The 19,806-nt window shown below is 43.5% G+C and overlaps 1 protein-coding gene across 1 annotated transcript in view; it reads left to right on the plus strand.

Moving 5' to 3' along the window:
- LOC127582735 (PDZ domain-containing protein GIPC3-like) overlaps positions 1-19,806 on the plus strand; it is a 72,884-nt gene that overhangs the window by 38,032 nt on the left and 15,046 nt on the right. Inside the window, exon 4 of the mRNA XM_052038298.1 lies at positions 17,826-17,938. Within this exon, the coding sequence (XP_051894258.1) occupies positions 17,826-17,938 (113 nt within the window). The remainder of the gene's footprint in view (positions 1-17,825; positions 17,939-19,806) is intronic.

Consider the following 19,806-nt stretch of genomic DNA (forward strand, 5'->3'; position numbering starts at 1 on the left):
ATTTGTACAGGATAGAAAATAAATTGACTTTTTGCTAGGTTGTTATTGCATGTCAGCTTCGGAATCACTTCCAGTTTTCTCCAAAGAGTAGATATTGCCTCCTGATATAGGTTTCGACCCAAACATTGACAGGTCCTATCCCCCCCCCCCCCCCCCCCCCACAGATGCTGCTGGACCCACTAAGTCCCTCCAGTAGATTGTTTGTTGCTCCAAATTCCAGCATCTGCAGTCTCTTGTGCCGAGGTATTAGATTTATCTGTTAGCCATATGTTTAAATTTGATATAAGTAACCATCTATGTCAGTTCTATAATAGACAACAGAAATGTTCCAACAATAGCCACACAATAAATCTTGGTTTGGCTTAGATGCTCACAATTCCAGTAAGTAGAGAATTCCTCATCCACGTGTTGTAACCCTGGGGCCATCATTCCAAAGAAGCCACTACTTCCCACACGTAGGCCAACAACATCTGGTTCTGCTTTATCTACGTCTCTTGACACCTCCACTGCCTCTCAGATTGCTTACCTAATATCAGTGATTAGATGAGCAAAAGTTTACTCCAATTAAGGAATGGGATGATTAAAACCATTCTCTTTATTACCCATTTGAGACTATGTTTGCAAACTATGTTCGCAGGCACAGTAGTGCAGTGGTTATCGTAATGCTAATACAGCGCTAGCGATCTGGGTTCAATCCTGGCTGCTGTTTGTAAGGAGTTTGTATGTTCTCCCTGTGACTGCGTGGGTTTCCTCTGGGTGCTCCGGTTTCCTCCCGCATTCCAAAGACGTATGGGTTAGGAAGTTGTGAGCATGCTATGTTGGTGATGGAAGTGTGGTGACATTTGCAGGCTGCCCCCAGAACACTCTACAGTTTCACTGTGTGTTTCGATGTACACGTGACTAATAAAGAAATCTTGTCTTTTATTATCAACTACCAGAGAGTCATAGGGTCACACAGCACAGAAACAGGCCCTTCGGCCCAACTGGTCCATGCTGACCAAGATCCCTATCTAACCTAGTCCCATTTGGCTCTAAACCTTTCCTATCCATGTACCTGTCCAAAAATGTTGCAGTTGTACCTGCCTCAACCACTTCCTCTGGCAGCTCGTTCCACATATTCACCCCCCCACCCCCCCACCACACTGTGTGAAATCTTGCCCCTCAGACCCCCTCTCACCAATTGCATACCATTCCTTGGAAACTAAGTGAAAATGGAAGAGACTGCTTGCAGCTGTGGCATCATATTTAATCCTGCAAAGAACTTGGGACCACCAATTGCTCCATAAATAAAACCACCTATTTCCACTCAATTCTGCCTTGACTCAAGACATCTGTGGCTGAAACTCTTGCACGGTCCTTTGGCTATTCCAGAGCACTCCTGGTCAGTTCTTCTCTGTAAACTTGTGGTTATCCAAAATTGTGACTGAGCGCACTGTACTGCTGACTCATCACTTCTGCACTCAACGTCCTACCCAAGAGGATCTTGATAGTATTCTCAAGTTCCTTCACGGAATTGCAGCTTCCCAATCTCTGCCCTGCTATGCTCCACGGTGAACTCCTCTCAATCTGGGTTCACATTCACCTTCAAATTTCATTGCTCCACAAGGGGTGACCATGTCTTTGTCTGTTAACTTCCATGAGAAGATACAAAAGCATGAGAACATGTACAACCAGGGTCAATGACAGCTTCTATCTCGCTGTTATAAGAATCTTGAATGGGCCTCTTATATGATAATGGTGAATTCTTGATCTCTCAATCTACCACGTTATGGTCCATGCACCTTATTGTCTGCCTGAACTGCACTTTCTCTGTAAATTAACTGTTGCATTATATCCTGCATTCTGTCATTGTTTTTCCCTTGTACTATCTCGATGTACTTATATTTTGGAATGATCTGTCTGGATGGCATGCAAACAAAGTTTTTCCCTGTATCTCGGTACATGTGACAATAATAAACCAATTACCAATCACCAATGTGCTTTCACTCCTTGGTCTTAATTCAATGTGAAGCCGCAGCCATCTGCCTTCTAAATGTAGCAGGATTATCCTCTCTGACCCAGGGAAGTTGTACTTAGAGGGACATTCACTGCTGGGAAGCAGATCACTGGATCTCCTCAGGCTTTAGCATTCAATCTGCCGGGATAGTCTCCGATTTCTAATACACTCTTCAAAGAGAATCAAAGAGAAAACTGCAGATGCTGCACATTTGAAATTAAAACAAAAGATGTTGGAAATGCTCAGCAGGTCAGCCAACATCTGTGGAAAGAGAAACAGAGTTAACTTTTCAGACCTTCAGAACTGGGAAAGAAAGACAAAACGAAAGGGTAATTGTCAATTGCAGAGAAGGTTGAGAAGAAGAATGGATTGGGAAAGAAAATGCCTGTGGTAGGGCAAGACCAGGTCAAATGGGTTCATGTAGCAGCTGAAGACAGATTATGTGTCTTTGTCTGGAGGACATGTTGCTAAGGGCAGGCTGTGGGACATGCCCAGCAGATCAGGCTGTACTAGAGAAAAAAAACTGAGTGAAAATTACAGGTGGATGATTGGCAGAAATCTTAACCCATTTGTGCTGATTGGGTTGGCCACTCTTTCAGCAATATACTCCAGCAGCCTGTGTCGGCTTAGTTTCATCTCTGCTTGAAGGCCGCAATTGAGGGTCCTGTGTCCGACTGCTCGGAAGAACTTGATAAAATGAAAGGTGTCTACCAGTACATCCCTTGTGCAATTTTAACTCCTGACCTGTCCATCTTCTGCCACTTAAGGTTGTCCCCAGTAAACCTTCCTTTATTCATTATGGTGTTCATGGATTCATGCGCCATGGCAACAAGGTCTGTGCTGATCATCAAGCACCCATTACAGAAGTCCAGTTCTATTCAGGCCACATTCATATCAACATCTCACACACTAGGGTAGGTTTACTGGCCAATTAACCTGCACCTGACAGAGAGAACATGCAAACTCCACATGGATAGCACCGGAGGTCAGGATTGAACCGGGGTCACTGAGGTTGTGAGGCAGCAGCACTGGTAACTGTGCCACGGTGCTTTTGTTGTTTGTCCTGCCGATGACTCCTGTTTACACATTTGCCTATTAGGGTCAAGGAGGAGGAGGAGGCCATCTGGCCCATGGAGCCTGCTCCGCCATTCAATAAGATCATAGCTGATCTGGCCGTGGGTTCGTAGAGTTATACAGCACAGAAACAGTACCTTTGGCCCAGCTGGTCCATGCTGACCACAATGCCCATCTAAGCTAGTCCCATTTGCCCACATTAGGCCCATATCCCTCTAAACCTTTCCTTTCCATGTAACTGTCCAACTGTATTTTAACAGTTGTTATTGTACCTGCCTCAACCACTTCCTCTGGTAGCTTATTCCATATACGGACCACCCTCTGTGTAAAAACATTACCTCTGAAGTTCCTATTAAATCTTTCCCCTTTCACCTTCAACCTATGCACTCCAGTTCTTGATTTCCCAACCCTGGGAAAAAGACCGAGTGCATTCACCCTATCTATGCCCCTTATGAATTTATGCACCTCTATAAGATCACCCCTCGATCTCCTATGCTCCAAGGAAAGAAGTCCCAGCCTGTCCAACCTCTCCCAATAACTCAGTCCCTCGAGTCCTGGCAACATCCTTGTAAATCAGTCCTGCACACTTTCCAGTTCAATATCATCTTTCCTATAGCAGGGTGCCCAAAACTGAACACAATACCCCAGGTGTGGCCTCACCAGCATCTTGTACAACTGCAGTATAACCTCCCAACTTCTATACTCAATGCCCTGACTGATGAAGGCCAGTGTACCAAAAGCCTTCTTCGTCACCCTGTCTACCTGTAACTCCACTTTCAGGGAACGATGTACCTGAACTCCAAGGCCCCTCTGTTCTACAGCACTCCCTAGGGTCTGTTCATTGCAAAAGTCCTACCTCGATTTGACTTTTCAAAATAGAACACTAGCAAAGTGTGGAATAAAAACAGAAAATGCTGGAAAAACACTGCATTTAGGCAGTATCTGTGGAGAGAGAAACCGTTAACATTTCAGGTCAAAGATTTTCATCAGAATTGACAAAGGGTCTTCAGTCTGAAATGTTAACTGTTCTTCTCTTTCCGCAGATACTGCCTGATCTCATTTTCCGTTTTTATTTCATATTTCCCGCATCTGCAGTTGTTTTGATTTTCAAGCAAAGGGTAGAACTAATATCTTCCAGATCACCTCGGAATGACTCTGTTTTCTGTCATTGATACCAGTCTGAAGATCTGCATTAGATGATGTAGAGTTGGCCAATCTTTTTATGTGTTTGCTAAACTCTTCGAAGAGTTCATCTCATCTTTCTTTGAACTCACATCAAAAAACATTGATAATTTCTCCAATACATACGTGCGACAGTATGTTTATTTAATGTGTAGGCTTGGTATAATATCTTACAACATGTGCATGCAGCTTATAGTAAAACCTATTATTCCAACATCATGAGGTAAGGTCGAAATTTGTCCTCAGTTGCTTGTGGCAAACACACAACATACCAGTGGTTGTGTTTTAATTTTGTTCTTAAATTTACTTTTTAAATTTGGTTGCATTGGCAAGGAATTTTGGAAGCAAAGTTCGTCAAATATCTGCCACTATTATACATGTTTAAACAAGTGATTGAGGGTGAATTTAATGTACTTTGTGTAAAAATACAACAGGAATAATTATACAGCTTGTTCGACTATTAACCTCATTGTATCCTCAGGCTTTAATTAGTTATTTATTGATTTATTTATTGGTTTATTATTGTCACATGTACTGAGATACAGTGAAAAACTTTTGTTTGGATGCCATCCAGACAGATCATGTCAAAGATAAGTACATCGAGCTGGTAAAAGAAAACAGAATGCAGGACAGAATCTGTGAGAATTCAGATTTAACGGTCTTAATATTGGCCCCGAAAGACTCCCAGAGTGGCAAGGCATCTCCATTCCCAGTTGACTGTCAGTGTCAGCTTATAGAGTCATAGAATCATAGAGTCACAGAAAGATACAGCACAGAAACAGGCCATTCAGCTCACGAAGTCAACACCGACCATTGCGCACCCTTTTACACTCATACATTGATTCCATTTTTTTATTCTTCCCATATTCCCATTAACTATCCCCAGACTCTATCACTCACCCAAACACTAGGGGCTATTTTCTGTGGCCATTTAATCTGCCAACCCACACGTCTTTGAGTTGTGGGAGGAAACCAGAGCAGCTGGAGGAAACTCACAAATTCACAGACATGTTAACTCCCCACAGTACCTGAGGTCAGGATTGAACCTGGGACTCTGGCATTGTGAGGCAGCAGCTCTACTGGATGTGCCACTGTCCCACCATCGCAGTGCCAGAGACCCAGGTTCGATACTCACCAAAGGCCTTCTGATTCTCGTCGTTGAAATCCTACATGATGGCGGTCTTGTGCAGGTGAGGGAGGAGGAGGAGGAGGAGTGGAGGGGCAGGGTGTCAAAACAAGCCATGTCTTTAAAGCTGTTGAAGTGAACTTTGACAGATAGCTCAGCCACATACCCTGGTATTCGTGCATTGCTTGTGGAAATTCTAAGACCCTTGGATGTGTTTAATGTTCAGAAACTATTCAAAATAAAACATTGATTTATTTGATTAATTTTGAACAGTATCTGAAATATGCTTCTCTTTTAAGAAGGTGAAGCAACAGTAAAACTCTTAAAGAGACAGTTAACCCAGCTCAATTAACTCAATGTAACTTAGCTAATACTTGAGTGATGGAGGCAACTGAACCGTTAACAGTTTGGGGAAAGGTAGATCGTGAGGTCATAGTCCATCTCATCATATAAGGGAACCATTCAATAGTCTTATCACAGTGGGGTAGAACCTATCCTTAAGTCTGGTGGTACGTGCCCTCAGGCTCCTGTATCTTCTACCCGATGGAAGAGGAGAGAAGAGAGAATGACCTGGGTGGGTGGGATCTTTGATTATGCTGGCTGCTTCACCAAGACAGCAAGAGATAAAGACAGAGTCCAAGGAGGGGAGGCTGGTGTCCGTGATGCGCTGGGATGTGTCCACAACTCTCTGCAGTTTCTTGTGGTCCTGGGCAGAGCAGTTGCCGTACCAAGCCGTGATGCATCCAGATAGGATGCTTTCTATGGTGTATCGATAAAAGTTGATGAGTGTCAAAGGGGACAAACCGAATTTCTTTAGCCTCCTGAGGAAGTAGAGGTGCTAGAAAACACAGAGGAAAACACGGAGAGACTCTGGCATGTCAGAGAACGTACACTTCGTCTCCCATGCTCCAGAAGGAGGTGTTTGTAGGGCTGTATTAGTCTGCACAGTCCAATATTATACTGTTGGTGGAATGACTTTCAGATGAGATTTAAATCAGAGCTCTGTCTAATCTCTCCAGTGGATGAGTAAGATCCCGTGGCACTATTTTGAAGAAATAGTGAGTTCTTCCCAGAATCCTGGCTGATACAAATCTCTCAAGCAGCATCACAGTACTCGACCGCTATCACAGTGAATGTGAGAGCTTGCTGTGAGGATTTGAGTGACCCATTTTCTGCATTGGAACATAACTATACTTCAAGGTACTTCATTAATTGTAAAGTGCTTTGGGACATGACACTTTAACAATATGAGTCTTTCTTTTGGCGTTTTAAGAACTCACTTATCTGTGTATTGTGCATCATGCTACAGTGGTTCAGTACAGCACGTACATGAGTGAGAAACTAGAATGTCAATGAATAAGTAAAGGTGGTTCTGATCTGAAGTTCACCAAAGGCTCCATACCTGTACTTGTTTTTACCTGTACTACATATACTGTTATTGTTTTTACTTGTAGTACATCAATGCACTCTGTACTAACTCAATGTAACTGCACTGTGTAATGAATTGACCTGTACGATCGGTATGCAAGACAAGTTTTTCACTGTACCTCGGTACAAGTGATAATAATAAACCAATACCAATACCAATACCCTCCTCTGCACAGAGCTTCCAAGCTCTTGATTTGTTGAGTGACCCTGGCTGAAAATGGAAAACATACCAGCAGGTTCAAAATGATGGGGTTTAAAAAGTTTAAACATCAATATCCAATGGGCCGCCATGCTAGAATACTATCATTCCATTGGTTTCAGTTCCTTTGTGTGTATATTTGTACAGATTTCGTTGTAATAAAGGTTGTAAATTTTAATACAACTGAGGATTGGCCGTGCAGGTAAGAAGTTGCTGATGTGGCTTCAGGCAACATGCATTAGGCTGCACTAGAAAAACAAAGGACTGCAGATGCTGGAATCTAGATGAAAAACACAATGATGCTGGAGGAACTCAGCAGGCCAGGCAGCATCCGTGGAGAAAAGCAGGCGGTCAACATTTCGGGTCAGGACCCTTCCTCAGGACTGAAGATAGGAAAAGGGGAAGCCCGATATATAGGAGGGAAAAGCAGAGCAGTGATAGGTGGACAAAAGAGGGGAGGCGGGGTGGGCACTAGGTGGTGATAGGTAGATGCAGGTAAGAGGTAGTGATGGGCAGGTGCAGGGGAGGAGGGGAGAGCAGATCCACCGGGGGATGGGTCAAAGGTACAGAGAGAAAGGAAATAAAAGAGGTAGAAAAAAAGAGGCTAGGAAAGGGGAGAAGAGAAGAAATATGGTGGGGGTGGGTGGGGGGCTTGTGGGAAGGTGGGGGTGGATTACCTAAAGTGGGAGAATTCAATGTTCATGCCATTAGGCTGTGAGATTCCAAGATGGAAAATGAGGTGCTGTTCCTCCAGTTTGCGCTTGGAATTCTCCAGGCAGTGGAGGAGGCCGAGGCTGCACTAACTCTGTAAAGCCAGCTCTTCCAAACCTCACTGCCCATATCCTGGCTTGTACAAAGCTCTTTCAATCACCACCTCCATGCTTAACCTCCAACACTGGATCTTGGACCAGCAATGGCTCAAATCTTTTCCTTGTGCGCAAATCCTTCCATGGCCTTCCATTGATCCATAACCTTCTCTAACCAGCAACCTCTATTGCCTTCCTCCTGTGCTAATGTATGTAAAGTACTTGAATGTGTGAAGTTGATAGTTGCCCTCCTTTAAGTCAGAAGGGGTCATGATGATTTTGGGAGCTTGTATCACTGTCTGATCTTTGGCAGATACCATTTTGGTTGATCTTTGTGCTTGCAGACATGCACTCAGCAGACTTGAAGGTAGTAAGTAAACTTCTGAAAGGACAAAACATAACTTCCACCTTCTTTGTATGTGAAGATGTAACATGTAGGTGACGAGTAAAAGAAAATTTCCAAAGTTGGATAGGGACACCTTTTTAAAAAGAATCCAGAAAACCTCGAAAACCAAAGTCAAAATGTCAAAGTCAATGTTGAGTTTATTGTCACAGGCACAAGTAGATGTGTGCACAGTTGCAATGAAAAACTTACTTGCAGCAGCATCACAGGCACATAGCATCAGATTAGCAGCACTCACAAGAAAAACATGAACATAAGTTGTTCATGTGAGGGGCAAGTTTTTTATTCAGAGAGTGGTGAATGCTTGGAGTGCATTGCCTGATAGGGTGGTGGAGGCAAATTCAGTGGGGGCTTTTAAGAGGAGCTTGGATGGGCACATGAATGAGAGGAAAATGGAGGGAAATGGGCATTCTGTAGGTAGAAGGAATTAGCTATATCGTCGCAACATTGTGGGCCGAAGGGCCTGTTCTGTGCTGTATTGCTCTATGTTCTATAAATTATACACAGTTTTTGCAAGAAAGAACACAAGTCTGACAAGCATATCCATTACAAAAAAAAGTCAAATAGCCATAACGGTAGGGTCATCTGCATCATTCAACTCTCAAGCCTCGGCAGGGAGGAATACTGCGAGGAATTGTTGCATTTCTTTGCTGCAAATGACCAAAAAAGCAACTGGTGGATTAGTTGAAAATCACTTTATTCTGAAGTCAAGTGAAATCATGCAGAAAATTTAAGTTTGGTGCACAGTTAAGGAAACTTAATGGAACACTGTCTAAGTATGTAGCTGAGTTAAGAAATTTACCACAAGACTAATTATGGCAACACACTTACAGATGTTAAGAGTTTGTGATCGGATTCAGAAGCAGTTGTTATCGGCGGTGAAACTGACCTTTCATAATGCACTGAAGATTTTCCAAGCAATTGGCAAATAAAAACATGCAGGGCTTGCAAGGGAGGCTGGCTGTTCCATGCAACGGCATGCACTGGGGTCAAGTAGCAAATCACATTGTCCCAGGCAAATCAGACATCATTTGTTAACATCATACAGCTGTTATCGCTGTAGAGGGAGAAAGCAAGAAAGCACACTAGTGCCTTTAGTTTCTCAGAAGGCTAAAGAACTTCGCATGTCCGCAAAGATCTTCACCAATTTTTACAGGTGCGCCTATGTGGATGCATCACGTCTTGGTACAGCAACTGCTCTGCCCAAGACCGCAAGAAATTGCAGAGAGTTGTGAACACAACCCAGCACATCATATAAACTAGTTTCCTCTCCATTGATCCGTCTACACTTCCCGCTGCCTTGGGAAAGCAGCCAACATAATCAAGGACCCCTCTCACCTCGGTCATTCTCTCTTCTCCCCTCTTCCATTGGAAAGAAGATACAAAAGCTTGAAAACACGTACCACCAGGCTCAAGGACAGCTTCTATTCTGCTGTTATAAGACTCTTGAACAGACCTCTTATAGCATGAAGATGAACACTTGATCTCTCAATCTACCTCATCATGGCCCTTGCACCTTATTGTCTGCCTGCACTGCACTTTCTCTGTAACTGTAACAAACACTGTATTCTGCATTCTGTTATTGTTTTCCCTTTTATACTCCCTCAAAGTACTTACGTTCGGAATGATCTGACCAGATGGCATGCAAAACAGAGCTTTTTACTGTGTCTCAGTACGTGTGACAATAATAAATCAATTATTAATGACCATTTACCAAATATATGCCTTCTGAATGCTGGTTCAGGCAAGAACAGTGTCACATACTGTATGTGACATAAGAAGCTATTTTGCCAGTGCTTGTAGGAGTAAGCAAAAGTTGAGCAAACAAAAGTAAGAACGTAAATGACTGTTCTCAAAATTTTGAAGTTTACCTCATTCTCACCATGTAAAGGAGATAAGTGAATTGCGGAGGATGTGTTCACAATGTTCAATGTAATGGGGGCTGACACAACAAAAGTAGAACGACTGACTGTTGTCAGGAAGGTAAATGGCAGAGATATGAGATTGGAGCTTCAAGCAGAGTGCAGTGTTACTCTGATGAACCCAGCTAGAAATGTGGCTGGAAAATATGACACCTGAACTTAAAAAGGTCCAACTAAATCTGAGAACCTACACAAGCACAAACATTTAAGTAGTTCCAGTTGATGATGTGATAGTGAAACACCAAGGACAGGCTAAGACATTACCACCGGTAGTTGTTGCTGGCTTAGACCAAACTGTTGGGAAGAGAACGGCTGAAAGAAACCTCTGGGATGGAGGAATGTTCATCCCATTAAGGCAGAAGCAGCTGTAACATTACAGGAGGTGTGGGAGATGTGAAGAGGTTTTCAGAGATGAGCCCGGGTACATTGAAGAATTCGTGTTGATCCTAATGCTCCACTGTGATCCTCCGAGCCAAGTTCAATGCAATGGAACCAAAATTAGGAGCTGAAGTTCACAGGAGCTGAAATATTCAGAGAAAATCCCATGGAAATGCAGATGCTCTCAGCTTTCTTCTGGAACCAGAGACAACAGCAGATGACAGAATAAAGGGCCAAGTACTGGTGATGGATCACCTGGCTTTTGTGACTATGGGGAGTGGGCAAATCAGGCAATGGACAGCATAAAATCCTGTACCACCTCATTATTTGTAGTTTAATGCATTTAAGTTGACTGTTCAAACATTATTGCAAATTTGGCCCTGATTACAGTGTACTTGGCATTGAAGACATTGAAGGGAATAGGCAGCTGTGATTTTGCGATAATCATGATTCTGCATGGACTCATTAGAGAATCTTCACTTAATATTAAGACAGTTGAGCATGCCGTGGTGAATTAAAGAATGCTGAAAGTGCTGGATTAGCTTGTGATTGGTGATGAGGGGAATCAAGTGATGTATGTAATGTAGTGGGCAGGCATGGTACTGTAGCAGTTGGTGTAATGCTATTACAGCGCCAACGACCCGGGTACAATTTCTGTTGCTGTCTGTAAGGAGTTTGTACATTTCCTCTGTGCCTGCGTGGGTTTCCTCCCACATTCCAAAGACGTACGGGTTAGGAAGTTGTGGGCATGCTGTGTTGGCGCCGGAAGTGTGGCGACACTTGCGGGCTGCCCCCCAGCACATTCTCAGTAACGCAAAAGGATGCATTTCCCTGTGTGTTTTGATGTCCATCTGACTAATAAAGAAATCTTATCTTATCAATTACCAGAGAGTCATAGAGCCACACAGCACAGAAACAGGCCCTTTGGACCAACTGGTCCATGCCGACCAAGATCCCTACAAAATATCTTAGTAATGCAGTGAAACTGAATGTATATAGTTGCTACTAGTTCTCCCCCAAGCCAGTCATGTTCTCTTGTTCACTCTTTGATCATTGGCAGATGCCATTTCAGGCTGGTTTCTGTAAAGGATCTTTTCACTGTTCACTGTCTGATTTGTACAGTCCTCACAAGTACAGTGTTTGCAAATGTGTGCTCACTGACACTCACTTGAAGAAAATAAACTCAAAGGACAAAACCCACCTCCCATCTTTTCCATAGCAGTTCAGGCTTGTTCTGCAGTGACAATCAGTCCTTGTTTCGGTCATGCCTTCATTCATCAATGTCCGTATCCTCCCTTCATCCTCTCTGGCTCTCTGCACACTTCTAAGGAGCCCTTTACCAATTACCTCTCCGGCCAAGCTTTTGGCCTTTGTAGCCATTCCCTCACACAACCCCATGTGCATTTTTGCCTGCTGATGCCCACGGGATGTTTTATTTTGTTAAAGGCGCTGTGTAAATGTAAGCTGTTGTTCTTCTTGTTGGGAAGACGATCTTGTAGCAGGCGTGCAGTTACTTTATGGAGGCAAATTGGTAAATTGGTTTATTACTGTCACATGTACCGATGTTTTGCACGCCATCCATACAGATCATTTCATCACGTCAGTGCATTGAGGTAGCACAAGGTAAATGTGTTGTAGGTTTGTGACAACTGACTGAGATGATTATTCCCACACCAAGGTACAGGAGAGTTGGCATCATTCTCCTTGGCCACCTTCTTGAATGCTGTGTAGATTGAGGAACATGTCACTGCCTCATTGTTGCACTATTTTGAGGTGTTATTAAAGAGAAATATCTTTAAATAAGATATGATAAGATAAGATCTTTATTAGTCACACGTACATCGAAACTCACAGTGAAATGCATCTTTTGTGTAGAGCGTTCTGGGGGCAACCCGCAAGTGTTGCCATGCTTCCGGCGCCAACATAGCATGCCTACAACTTCCTAACCCGTATGTCTTTGGAATGTGGGAGGAAATCAGAGCACCCGGAGGAAACCCACACAGACACGGGGAGAACGTGCAGACACGGGGAGAACGTACAAACTCCTTACAGACAACAGCTGGAATTGAACCTGGTCGCTGGCGCTGTAATAACATTATGCTAACTGCTACACTACCGTGCCTGCCGCTACACTACTGTAATCCACACTAAAACTGAGTTCTACTTTCCTTTAGCTGCATGTCGCTGCTTGGTTTTATATAGCAGCATCTTCAGTTCCTTCACTTCTACTGCCAGGCAGTATATCTCACTCCATCAGCAGAGAGCTGCAGTAACAGTCCTTATCCTATCAGCTAACTTTACAGCACAAATATAAATAAGCTGATTTTTCAAGATGCCTACGTGGCAATGAGCCTGGAAAATTGACCGTCACAAACTTTTGGTTATAATTAGAACTAATTATTTCAGATTTCAAATCCTTACTGCTATTCCAAATTATATTTTCTTTGGTTCTGTTTAACATTTTGGCCTCCATTCCAGATCTGTAGGTACACATTTCCCAAGAAGGCTGCAGACTTTTAGAAAATAAATTATTCGTGTTCTGTCCAAATGCTGTTCACATTTGATCAATGTTGTGCCTTTAGTTATCAAAGTCCATATCTTTGGAAATCCTCCCCTAATCCTTCCTGGCTCTCTCCACATTGTTACAGGCCTCTTTAATATTTACCTCTTCTGCTCAGCTTTTGGTCTTTATTACCATTCCCTGTGCAATTTCTTTGCTTTTTTTTGAATATACAGTAACTGATGACTTTCAGGTTGTATAACCTTACAAGTCCAGTTTTCTTTACATACTAAATCTTTTGCATTGACATTCCTGCCCCTTCTCTCCTAAGTTTCATCTTTTCTTGTGACACATTTGTTATGTAGATGCATTAAAAATAATTACTTGTGGCCCAATGCATTTAAGTTTACATTACTTTTCAAACATTATTGCAAGTTTGGCCCTGATTACAGTGTATTTGTCATCTTTCTGCTATAAAAGACATTGAGGGGAATAGGTGACTGTGATTTTGCAATAATCATAATTCCGCATGGACTCATTAGAGAATCTTCACTTAATATTAAGGCAGCTGATCACGTCAGGGTGAATTCTGATTCATTCTTCAATGGGCACATGGCATTGATTGGGTATTCATTAACTCTAATATTTGGTCCATTCTGTCTGACCATTGGTGTTCATGGAATGCCCAATCAATATTCATAGTTAGATCTCTTCATCATTGTTTGTGGTGTTCCCTGTCTCATTCTTTATGATACAGACTGTATAGGTATTGGGAATGTGGCTAGTTTAGCTGATTGTTTATTGCCATATGTACAAATCCATGTGTGCACAGGTGTAATGTAAAACCTACTTGCAGCAGCATCACAGGCACATCGCATTGGAGACACAACATTCACAAGAAAAACATAAATTATATAAAATTATACAAGGAATAACACAATTAGAAGAAAAAAAAGTCCATTGCAGTGCAAAGTGGTCAAAGTGTTTTTGTACTGAGATAGTGATTAGGGTTTGCAAGTTGGTTCAAAACTGAATGGTTGAAGGGAAGTAGCTGTTCCTGAACCTGGTGGTGTGGGACTTCAGGCTTCTGTACCTCCTGCCCGATGGTAGCTGCGAGAAGATGTCATGGCCCGGATGGTGGGGATCTTTGATGATGGATGTTGCCTTCTTTAGGCAGCGCTTCCTGTAGATACTACCGATGGTGGGGAGGGACGTGCCTGTGATGTGTTGGGCTGAGTCCCCTACACTCTGCAGCTTCTTACATTCCTGTGCATTCAAATTACTGTACCAGACCATGATGCAATCAGTCAGGATACTTTCAACAGTACGTCGGTAGAAGTTTGTTAGGGTGACATATCGAACCTCCTTAACCTTCTAAGAAAGTAAAGACACAAGCGTGCCTTTCTTGTGGTTGTATCTGTGTGCTGGGCCCAGGACAGGCCATCTGATATGTTAACACCCAGGAATTTAAAGCTGCTGACTCTCTTCACTGCCGATCCATCAATGTAGACTGGTGCATGTTTGCCCTCCTTCCCCTTCCTGAAGTCAACAATCAGTTCTTTAGTTTTATTGACATTGAGTGAGAGGTTGTAGTTGCTGCACCACTCAACCAGGTGACCCATCTCGCTCCTGTACGCTGACTTGTCACCACCTGTGATTTGTCCAACAACAGTGGTGTCATCGGCGAATTTGTATACAGCACTGGAACTGTGCTTAGCCACACAGTCATGTGTGTATAGAGAGTAGAGCAGGGGGCTAAGCACGCAGCTTTGAGGTGCACCTGTGTGGATGGTCAGTGAGGAGGAGATCTTGTTACCAATCCTCACTGACTGAGATCTGCTGAGAGTTGCAGAGGGAGGTACATAGGCCCAGGTCTTGAAGCTTGATGATGCGTCTGTATGGGATGATTGTGTTGAGCGCCGAGCTGTAGTCGATGAACAGCAGCCTGATGTATGTGTTCCTGTTGTCCAGATGGTCCAGAGCAGAGTCAAGAGCCAGAGAAATCACATCTGCTGTTGACCTGTTTTGGCTGAAGTGGATCCAGGTCACCTCTGATCAGTGTTTCCGAATGTATGATGGGAATGCAAGGATTTTGAAAGGATTTATGAGTCCTGAGTCTGACGGCACTTTGGCTTCCTGCAGTGGAAGTCTCAGAAAAATGCAAAATAAATATAATGAAAATCATCAGCAAACTCCAAAAACCTCACTCACACTAAAGTTTTGTCCGAATTCAGAGAAGGTAATGTGGGAGTGAGGCAGGGGTGGAGGCGATAATGTTACAGACGCCCTCGTTGTAGGCAGACTAGGGGGAGGGGAGGGGGGTACCAGACAGGTAAAATCTTTGTCACCAGGTTTCCAGCTGGGCACTTCAGAGACAGCAGAGAAGGAGCTGCTCTAGAGATGGTCAACAGCTTCAAGTTCCTGGGCGATAACATCACCAGCGACCTCACCTGGTCCCTCCACATTGATGTGGTGATCATGAAAACGCATTAGTGTAATTCTCTTGAACTTCTACAGGTGCGCTATAGAAAGTATCCTGACAGGTTGCATCTCAGCCTGGTATGGCAACTGCACTGCTCTGGACTGACAGAACCTGCAGAGAGCGGTAAACACTGCCCAGTCCGTCACAGGCTCGTCACTTCCTTCTATCCAGTATATCCTCACTGTGCATTGCTTCAGGAAGGCGAACAGTATCGTCAGGGATGCCTGCCACCCTGGCCATTCCCTTTTCTCTCTTCTACCTTCTGGGAGAAGATACAGGAGCTTGAAAACCGAGACAACCAGACTCAAGAACAAAAGCATCAAACAATCTGCTGGAATTAAAACACGATGATGCTGGAGGAACTCAGCAGGCCAGACAGCATCCGTGGAGAAAAGCAGGCGGTCAACGTTTTGGGTCAGGACCCTTCTTCATCTGCTGGAAGAACTCAGCAGGTCAAGCAGCATCTGTGAGTGGAAAGGTAGACAATTCTAGCTGCTTTCCTAGCTGTTTCCTGGAAACATTGACAATTCCTTCCCCCCCACAGATGCTGCTCGACCTGCTGAATTCCTCCAGCAGATTGTTTGTTGCTCTAGGTTCCAGCATCTGCAGTCTCTTGTGTCTCCGTTGACTCAAGAAGAACTTCTTCCCCACTGCTATCAGACTTCTGAACCAACTGCATCTTTCACATCCCCTTCCTGGAGGTGCTGCCATGTTCTCGGTCTCTGAATTCTGCCTCCCTCAGTTATTCCGTTATTGTGCCTTCACCATTTCTTTTTGCACTACTTCATCTTTGCAACATTCTCTTGTTGTGCTCTTATTGCTGTATTTATTGTTTTTTTTTATTTACCATGTTTACTGTGAGCTTCACACAAGCAAAGAATTTAATTGCACCCTGGGGCATATGACAATAAACTAATCTGAATCTGAAGGATGGGAAAACCCGAGGTCAGGTTGTGACATGGAGATTAAAGGCCAGGTTCAGAAAAACTGGAGGGCGCAGCTGGCAACTGGAGTAGAGTGAGGGAGGAGGGATTGCAAGGATGGGCAATGGGATAAGGGGAATTCAGAACGGCCGGGTTGGTGGGAGATTTTGGTTCAGAAGGATGCTGCGGCTCAACAACAGGAAGATTGTGGATGTGGATTGTGTGGAGCTCAGCTGGTCGATCAGTAGCAAAGATTCTGTAGGAGGAAAGGAACTGTTGACATTTCAGGAAACCCTGCATCAGGACCTCATGACCCATATCCCTCTAAACCGTTCCTAGCTATGTACTTGTCCAAATGTCTTTTAGTGTAACGGTGAGTGTAACACTATTTCAGAGCCAGCGACACGGGTTCAATTTCCGCCGCTGTCTGTAAGGAGTTTGTACGTTCTCCCCGTGTCTGCGTGGGTTTCCTCCCACATTCCAAAGACGTACGGGTTAGGAGGTTGTGGGCATGCTATGTTGGCGCCGGAAGTGTGGCGACACTTGCGGGCTGCCCCCAGAACACTCTACGCAAAAGATGTATTTCACTGTGTGTTTCGATGTACATGTGACTAATAAGAGATCTTATTTTTATTTTATTATTTTATTTTATGGTCTCAACCACTTCCTCTGGCACCTCATTCCATCTACACACAACCCTCTAGGTGAAGAATTTGCCCCTCAGGTCACTATTAAATCTTTCCCCTCTCGCCTTAAACCTATGCCCTCTAGTTCTTGATTTCTCCACCCTGAGGAAAGAGACTGTGTGCATTGACCCTATCTATGCCCTTCATGATTTTATACACCTCTATAAGGTCACCCATCAGTCACCCACACTCTAAGGAATAAAGTCCTGGCCTACCCAACCTCTCCCTATAACCCAGGCCCTTGAGTCCCGGCAACATCTTCGTAAATCTTTTCTGCATTCTTTCTAGCTCAATGGCATCTTTCCTGTAGCAGGGTGACCAAAGCTGAACACAATACTCCAGGTGCAGCCTCACCAATGTCTTGTACAACTGCAGTATAACGTCCCAACCTCTGTACTCAATGTTTACTTATTTCTATCTTTTGTGCACCTATAACCCTGTTGCTCTTTCTATGGTCCCTTACGTCTCTCCACTTAAACTTCTTGGAGGTACTTTTGGCTTTATTTGACAATGTAAAGTGGATGTATTAGCCATTCATTTTGCTTTCTGTTGACTCTGTAGAGGTACCTTGGATTGGATACCTTCTCCTATGCTACACCTTCTGTAATTTTGACAGTGGAGGAACTCTGTGCTATACCATCAGGTCTCAGTACTGAACCAGTGCCACTGCTTATTCTCTCAGCTTATCTTTGCAATAACTTTTCCATCTGCATCTTGCAGATATGATCGCTCGAAGGACAAAGTGCGGCAAGTCTACAGGTGAAGGAAAAGTTGGCAGTGGACGGGAAACTTTGCGTTTAAGGTCAAAAGGCTCTGCAACTGTGGAAGAGGCTGTAAGTAATGCTATAGTTGTTCTGAACTTTTCATGCACAAATCAGAAGTGAAGATATCTGTCTCCTTGTATAAAATGTCACTGTGGGCAATGGGTGCACTTTGTATGTATGGAGCAGAATTTCTAGCTGTAACTTTTAATTTACATGTATTTCCATTTCACAGTGAAATGATTTTATTCAGCAGAACACCTGCTTTGAAATTCATCTCAATCTAAAGCACAAAATGGGATGCATAGTGGTCTTAGAGGGCTACACTCCACCTCCAAGACTCTTTCCATGGGCATCAACAGAGTGAATTTCAGAGACATAGTACTGCGCACATTCCCCCTTATGAATTGTGTAGGTGCTAACAATAGGGTAAGAATTCCAGGCAAACAATTTCTGTTAAGACACAAGAGACCACAGATGCTGGAATCCGGAGCAACACACAATCTGCTGGAGGAAATCAATGGATCAAGCAGCATTGTTGATGTTTTGGATTGAAACCCTTCATCAGGATCTGGGGCTGATGCAGGTTTCCGACCCAAAACGTCAACAATTCCTTTCATCCCACAGATGCTGCTTAACCCACTGAGTTCCTCCAGCAGATTGTTTGTTGCACTAAAAGGTCTGTGTCCTTTTTCAACCCTTTTTACGTGTCCAGAAGGAGCCCTCAGATACTTCAGACAGGGTGTTGTGTAGAAGTGAACACTTACCACTATCCAGGAAACTGATGCATCCCAAAGACCAGTGCAAAATGAACAAATCCTACTGAATAATCATCACTGCGGAGAGTTTCGAAGAGACCAAAATCAGCCTCACTGGTGTCCTCATATTTCAAAAGAACATAAGAAATAGGAGCAGGAGTAGGCCACCAACTGATTTTCAGCACCATTTTCCAGCACTATTTTCTCAATCCCATGATTTCCTCAATGCCCAGAACACCATCCATCTCTGATCTGAATGAATTCAATGACTGAGTTTCCACCTGGGTGTAGAATTCCAAAGGTTCACCACCCTCTTAGTGAAGAAATTCCTCCTCATCTCAGACCTAAATGGTCTATTCCTTTAATCTCAACTGTACCTATTGGTCCTAGACCCTTCAGCCAAAGAAAACATCTTCCCAGTATTATTCGAGCAAGCCCTTTAACAGTTGTGTACATTTTGATGAGATTTCCTCTCATTGTTTTAAACTTTAAAGAATACAGTCCGAGTATACTCAACCTCTCTTCTTATGGCAAACAGTCCAGTAATTCATCCCTTAACTCTCTCTATGGCAAGCATATCCTTTCTTAAGCAGTTCATAACTGTGCATATCCCTCCAGATGTGGTCTCACCAAGGCTCTGTACAATTACAATAAGATTCCCTTACTTCTCTAACCAAATCCTCTCATAATAAAGGCTAACATATCATTTGCCATCCTAATTTTCTGTTGCATCTGCATGCTGGACAAGAACACCAACACAGCCTAATCTCCCACATTTAACAAATGTTCTGCTTTTCTGTTCTGTTCACCAAAGAAGATGCCCTCGCATTTTTCCAATTATATTCCACCCGCTGTGTTCTCGCCCACTCACTCACCTTGTCCACACCCCCTTGAAACTCTCCACATCCTCCTCCATACTCACATTTCCATCTGGTTTATTTAAAGATGACCTTTGCCCCCACAGATGTTGCCCAACCCACCGAGTTCCTCCAGCAGATGGTTTGTTACTACATGACTTCTAGAGTGGTTTGTGATTTTAAACAGATTATGTTCATATTTTTTCCATAAGACATAGGAGCAGAATTTGGCCCTTCGAGTCTGCTCTGTTTATTCAGTCATGGCTGATTTATTTTTCCCTCTCAACCCCATTCTCCTGCCTTCTCCCCTTAACTTTTGACGCCC

This window comes from Pristis pectinata, chromosome 24 (genome assembly GCF_009764475.1).
Source record: "Pristis pectinata isolate sPriPec2 chromosome 24, sPriPec2.1.pri, whole genome shotgun sequence".
In the NCBI taxonomy this organism is placed as follows: Eukaryota; Metazoa; Chordata; class Chondrichthyes; order Rhinopristiformes; family Pristidae; genus Pristis; species Pristis pectinata.